A 6790-nucleotide genomic window follows, 5' to 3' on the forward strand; every position below is an offset into this window, starting at 1 on the left:
TATTAGTTGAAATCTTGGCATGGTGTGCAGGTAGGATGTTCTTCAGGAATGGAAATGGGGAGAAAAGCCTGAGGTATGCCAAATGAATCCAAATTTGAAATTGGTGGTGGTAGTGGTGTCCAATCTTGTGATAAAGGGTAGGATAAGTTTCTCAAAATGAAACATTTTTATAATTTTCACCCCTTGTGGTAACTAACATGTTGTTTTGCAGGGAATTATGATATTATAAATTCTCTTGAGAACTGTGTTGCTCTCACGTTTATTTTCCAGTTTATCGCACTGCACTCCACTGGTCAAAATTTAGTGCACACCTGACAGAAATTCAAAACACCTCACTTGCCTTAGATTATTATCTCAAAATGTCGAGTCATTAGCTCAAATTTTCGACTTCATTTTCAGAAATTTCAAGTTATTTTCTATGTTTTGTTTTGAGATATTTTCACAAAAGTTTGCATTAAGATAATAATAATAATAAGAATGGATAATCACCCACAATTTTGAAGTATGGATGACAACTAAACTAAACTAAAATACAATAAAATAAAATTTCAGTATTGACAAAAAAATTCCATAGCTCTGATTTTGTAAATTATTCATTTATATTATTGCTTTTTCTGAAAACAATATTAAAATTTCATTTTTAATTTTATTTATTTATTTCATTGCGATCTCGAGGTTCAAAGCCAAATCTCTCTTCTCGCGAGATTTCACTTAAAAATAACGCGGGACCGTATGAGAATTGAGTCCGTTGAAACAGAAAACACAAGGCAAGGATCAGAGCACAAATGACGTTCGGGTGAAAGCTGAGATAAACGACACTAATTTCAGCTCAGCACCGCTTGTTTGGACAGCGTCGTTGTGGAAAAAGTCATTTGTTTGACATTTTTGACGTTTAACTGCCCGCAATTGTCTGCTAGCTGAGTTCAGCTAACCAGCTGACTTTGCTCCTCGGTGGCTAAATGGATCCCACGGAGGATTTGTCCGCTCGGGTCCTGCTGAAACATATTCTCACCACCGAGCCACCCAGGACCCCTGTCACACGCAGGTACGGTTCATTTTCTGGGAGAGAACCACGAAAGTCTTATTCACTGGCGTTTTCAGCATTAATGCTAGCTAAGCTATTGCTAACGACAAACTTGTGGTTGTCGCACGTTAGTCTCAGCGGCTTTGTATTCAGTATTATTAATCGTAAGATGACTTGTCTCCAGTAATTCACAGGAGCCGAGTAGCAGCGGGACCCGGCGGAGTAGCAGGCTCAGCAAGAAAGATGCTGGTCCCCAAACCCCGCAGGAGATCCTTAGGCGGAGCATGAGACATAAGCTCCATGAGGTAAAATAGAGGTGAGCAGGGTAGTTGTTATTCGTGGGCATGTTAAACTTATTAACTTTGTCCCTTTTTTCTAGAGCATAACCAGAAAATCCCTCCCCGCCACTAAAAGGAGGACTGCCTCAGTTGTGTTAAAAAAGGCAAACATGCCTGCCACATCTTCAGTACTGATTAATGACGGAGACACTCCCAGACACATACTCATGAACATCCTGCGGACAGGTGCGTGAACTAGCCTTCTTTTAATTCCTGGTTGGTTTCGGTTGGTTTTGCTTTTGCTTATATGTTTTGGTTTTCAGAGCCGGTGAAATCCCCCGTGGTTCATGAGACAGAAACATCTGAAGAGCCGGAGCCACCTTCAGCCAATTCGACCATCTCCAAAACGCATCACAGGTGAGCTGTGGGTTACAGGGTGATTGATGGCATTACTGAATTAGTCCTGGTTGTGATGGAAAATAAACTTTTGAGCTGAATTGACTTTCAGTATGGAGCTGTCAGGGCTGGACCTGCCTGATGTAACAATTGGCCCAGCAGCCAGCACAGCAAAGGGACTGAGCCGAAAGAGACCGCGCAGGAGTTTTAACACAACGGCTTTTGAAAAACGACTTAAAGATGGAGATGGTAAGATTGAAACGAGCATTGAGGAGGTACACAGATTAAAAATGAGGTTGTGGGGGTTGTTTTTTTTTTTTTTGTGCTTCTGCAGCAATGTGAACACTTACCGTGTATGCTGGATGTTTGTTCTTCCAGAAGCTGAAGAGGAAACTGAACTATCAATAGATGACAATTCATCACTGTCTGTGTTGAGGTAAAGTGTATAAAGAATGCAAAATATTAATTCTAATCAGGGATCGAACCCATGACTAGATTTAGAATTAATGATCAGCGTATGAATGCACACCATGTTTGTTTTTTATGTTTTTTTAGTTTATGTCCAATCTGTTTTTCAGCTCTGCTTCCTTGAATTTAAAAACTCCGTTTGTTGACGCTAAGACTGAGAAAAGAGGTCTGCAGAGAAGAGTTTCAAATCGTCGGAAAATCTCAGAGGAAGAATTTGGTGCTGCTGTAGATAAACGACGGATGGGAGGTGAACACTGCGCTCAAAATACTTTATTACATTCTTCTAATGGGACACAGTTTTTTCAAAGATTTCTTTCTGAGGCACAGCAGCCATACAACCATATGGTGTAAAACACAGAAACTTAACCAGAAATGTAATATAATCTCACACACTGTTGTTACCAACTGGTTAATTTGATAATTGATTCATTCATTGCTAAATAATCTCACTATCAGGATTTTTCACCTTGAGAACTGTCACTGTATTTTGACCTGCTATTGAGTCACTTTAAATATCACCTTCTTTCGGTTGCTCACTTTAGGGGTCACCACAGTGAATTTGTCAGTGATTTGCATCCATCTTTATCCTCAATCCCTTTATCCCTCCTCTGCACATGTCCAAACCCCCTCAGCTTTGCCTCTGTAACTTTGAGTCCAGACTTTGACTAAACCTGAGTTATACTCATTTCTAATCTTGTCCTTCAGACTTCTTAACATCTTCGGCCCCAGCTTGGCCTCTGGTCCTTTATTCAGACACTTTGGTCTTCTGCCACAAACCACCCCTGACGCGTATCTCCACAGTCTTCTTCACCTCTCATACATTTTGTAGATGAGTGCATGTGAAAATGTTTCAGTAAGTAAAGCTGTTGCCAGACTGCAAAGAAACAGCTGCTGTGACCATGTCTCAAAAAGAATCGTGCTGAAGGGAGGTTTAAAAAAAAAAAAGTGGAACTAGATTGGATTGTAATTTTGTTTAATGCCAGTTTTTATCACAAGATTGTGTAACAAGGCCATGTAACCTTTGGTTAAGTTGCCGGCACACATCCAACAACTATTCAACCTACCTACAAGTAAGGTGCTGCCCCCTGCTGGTGAAAGTTTTAGTTAAATTCTGCAGAGGTTCAGTGCAAACCTACGACTGAGTATAAATTTAACACTTCAGCCCAGTGATGTGAGAACAGAAGTACAGCATGAAAAGAATTGTAGGTTATTTGCACCTGCTCTTTACCTCCACCTTACATTTTCCTCCTTCCTGTCATCCAGGTATGAGCAGCTTTGGACCTGTGGAGCAGGGGCTTGGTGAATCTACTCACTCTGAGGGCTTCACCTTAGGTCTAAGCAAACTCAGCGAACCAGATATCACAGCCGATATCGTGAACTGTAACACGGCTCTCTACGCCCAGGCTGATGCCATGACCTCCAACTTTTCTATCATTGCTACTCAGGACAAACCTACAGTCATGGCGTCTCAGCTGCAGAAGGACATGAGGGAGATGGAGCCAGAGGAGCAAATGGAAGTGGAGCAGAGCAAGCTGGAAACTGACCAACTGTGTGTGTTTCCAACTGAAGATGAATCTGAAAAGAAGGAAGCAAGGAGAACAGTTTACAGTAAACCTGAAGATGTCTTGGCAAAATCTGACGGAGATGAAGATGTAGTTCAATCTCGGACCGGTGTAAGCGAGGATGCAGCTCAGTTTGAAGACGTTGAGGAAAGAGCAGAAGTTGCTCTCAATTCCGAGCTTGAACAGGGTGTTGAAGCAGGGTCACAGGCTGAAGAGGAAGCTGAAGCAGATTCTAAAACTGAAGAGGAGGAAGATGAGGAAGATGTAGTTGACTCTAACACTGATGGAGGTACAGCCGACTCGCAGATTGAAAAGGGTGATGACGCAGGTTCTCAGTCTGAAGACGAGAATGTGGCTGAGGATCAGACTGAAGAAGAGGAAGAAGACAAGAGAGGCGTAGAAGAATCTCAAACTGGTTCCCAGTCCGAAGAGGGAGCTGAAGCATCTACTCAGTCTGAGGAAGAGGACGTTGTACCAGACTCTCAAACCGAAAAGGATGAAGAGGACAGTGGCACTGAATATCACACTGATGAAGTTGTAGCAGACCTGCCTGAAGAGGTTGTTAGTGGTCAATCTGAGAGAAATGAGCACGTGACCAAGTCTGAGAACGAAAATGACTTTGAGATCTTCAGCGGTGAAAATGAAGAGGAGGCATCAGCTCAGCTGAAACATGACTCAGAACACATCAGCCGGAGGGCTTATCGCTCTGAGGGCGGTCTCATTGTGCCGGTTACAGAGGCAGCAGAGGATTTCCCTAATGCTACGTTTGCAGGTAAAAAAAACAAAATCAATTAATCAATCATTTAGCATTTAAAAATCTGTATGATTTGAGATTAAATATTGTTTGTGGTTCTGTTTGTAGGATGGCCTGATGCCAAATTCAAAGGACATGGCACTCTGGATTTGCGCACCAGCTTTGAGATGGGAAGCCATGAGAGTGGTCAGACTCACACCGGAGACCCTGATGTGGCCAGATCCTCAACCCAAGGACAGGCAGAGGCCACTGGGACAACGAATGAGCCTGAGGCTGACAAAGAGAACTCATTTCCTCTGTCAGAGGGAACATATGACATTGAAGACGGTAGGAGTGAAACTGTGCCTGATGAAGCTCCAGCTGAGGATGCTGCTGAACCAGAAGAAGAAATGGAAGAAGAAGATGATGATGATGATTATGATGATGAAGAGGATGAAGGTTATTTTCTCTTTTAACATGCACTGGTAAAATATCTATTTAAGCATTGAGAATGACTAAGAAATCTGTTTTCTAATAGCTTCAGACTTCCCCTGCAAGACTCCAGCGTTTGTCAGACAGAAAATTAATTTTAATCGTCCTGATCCTTTAGCCTCACCTTCTGTTCTAAAGAACAATCAGGCCAGGTAAGCTGCATGTCCTATTACACTTAAGTGTGTGTGTTTGTGTGTCCTGTGGGTTTCAGTCAGGACTGTTTTTAGGGAGAAAGAAGTACCTACTCAGCTGGGGATATGGACCTTTCAGCTGACACAGTGCTCTTTTAACTCCCTAAAAGCTTCTCTACTTTAAATAGAAAAACTGCTATTGTAGCACAGGTACAGAATCAAGTTTTTATTCGGCAATTCACTGACACTCTCTTCTGATCTCTACCAGTACCAGCGGTACAAGAGAACCTTTACCTGCAGCTAAACCTAAGCAGAGGAGAGTGAGGAAGACGAGGATCTCTAAAAAGGAAACGGTCCTTCCTAAGAGCTACCTTATGGGCGTCTTTAAGCAATTTGCCAAAACAAAAGTCTCTGCAGACGTCCACCCTGTCCTAAATGAAATGTAAGTAACACACTGTGTTTCGCCATTAATCACATGCAGTGTCTCTTTGTCTTTGTGAGAACTGTGTGTCGCTTTAATATAACAGATTTGTTGTAATTTTAACAGAATGGATAAATTCTTTGACCGGCTAGCTGAGGACCTGGAGACGTATGCTGCCCATGCAAAGAGAAAAACCATAGAGGTCGAGGACGTTGAACTTCTGCTGAAAAGGTATGAGGGCAGAATTCAAGACTTTTTGCAATCGGATGTTTTTAATGTCATAAAGCCCCTTTGTTTAATTAAGGAGGAAAAAGCAAAACTTAAATACCACTTAAAAATGTAGCGAACTACATTATACACAAAACTGCATTATGTATTCTTAGGAGGGTTTGAGGAGGCTCAGCACAACACTGCTATATAACTTTATGGAGCAAACATGTACAGATTTATTTAAATACCTTGTTCTGCATATCTCAGTGTACATGTCAACTAGCTAGCTGTTTAGTTTGTCTGCTGTGTGTTATCAATAAATGAATAAAATGAACCAAAAAACAAAGCAAATCAAGAAACCTATACTGAGTGTAGGCCTGTCTTTCCTGTCCACTCTCCACTATCTAATAAAGGCAAAAGGCCCCAAAATAATATGTATTTTAAGCCAGAAGTGCCCGCCTGTACAGGTAAGGCACTGACTCTACAGTAAGGGGGAGGAAAAAACCCACTCTGCAACGCTTGGATTATTCTGACCTCTAGATGGCAATGTTGAGCTCTTTGTAGTTTGAAGGCTATATCTGACTGTAATAAGAGTATAAGCCTGTAGAATATCTTAAATGCTGCCTATAGGTAGCACACCTCATTCATGATCTATTTTCTGACATTTCACATAAATTTTCTAACATGGAACTTAACCAGTATGTGTTTGTAACTTGCAGGCAGGGTTATGTGAATGACAAGGTGCCAGTGGAAGTGCTTATTGAAAAATATCTTCGCATGGACCAGCGAAGGCTTCTAATCCCCATCGCAACCAGTGGAAATGTTGTTATCCCTGCAAAGCGGAGGTGAATCTTTCATCTCCTGGACTGCTACTTGTTTTTCTGTACACTGCGTTCAAACAATGCCTTTATTCATTGGAGCATAAAAGCTTCTGTAAATGTGTAAATTATATATATGTATCTTTATTTTACTGCGAGTCTCTGGACAACTGTACTTTGTTGCTGTTAGGTATGTTTTCATGGGTGCAAATATGCGTGCCAACTGTATTCTCTACAATATGAAACAAAGCAGTGTT

General features: G+C 41.5%; 1 protein-coding gene across 1 annotated transcript; it reads left to right on the forward strand.

The window, feature by feature from the left end:
- The first annotated feature begins 699 nt into the window (after positions 1–699).
- Positions 700–6790, forward strand: cenpt (centromere protein T). Its single transcript, XM_013914960.1, has 13 exons — positions 700–1045; positions 1209–1329; positions 1404–1548; positions 1626–1719; positions 1811–1947; positions 2077–2134; positions 2277–2413; positions 3430–4500; positions 4591–4920; positions 5000–5105; positions 5353–5526; positions 5632–5736; positions 6435–6790. Exons 1-13 carry the CDS (start codon positions 960–962, stop codon positions 6562–6564), a joined length of 2694 nt encoding a protein of 897 aa, XP_013770414.1. The 5' UTR covers positions 700–959; the 3' UTR covers positions 6565–6790.

The sequence above is a fragment of the Pundamilia nyererei genome, unplaced genomic scaffold (genome assembly GCF_000239375.1).
Source record: "Pundamilia nyererei isolate P.nyererei 1_Seehausen unplaced genomic scaffold, PunNye1.0 scaffold00240, whole genome shotgun sequence".
In the NCBI taxonomy this organism is placed as follows: Eukaryota; Metazoa; Chordata; class Actinopteri; order Cichliformes; family Cichlidae; genus Pundamilia; species Pundamilia nyererei.

Coding starts and splice junctions, on each gene's coding strand:
- cenpt (XM_013914960.1), top strand. CDS start 960: ATGGATCCCACGGAGGATTTGTCCGCTCGGGTCCTGCTGAAACATATT. Junction 2,135..2,276: donor TCATCACTGTCTGTGTTGAG/GTAAAGTGTATA, acceptor TCTGTTTTTCAG/CTCTGCTTCCTTGAATTTAA. Junction 2,414..3,429: donor AGATAAACGACGGATGGGAG/GTGAACACTGCG, acceptor CCTGTCATCCAG/GTATGAGCAGCTTTGGACCT.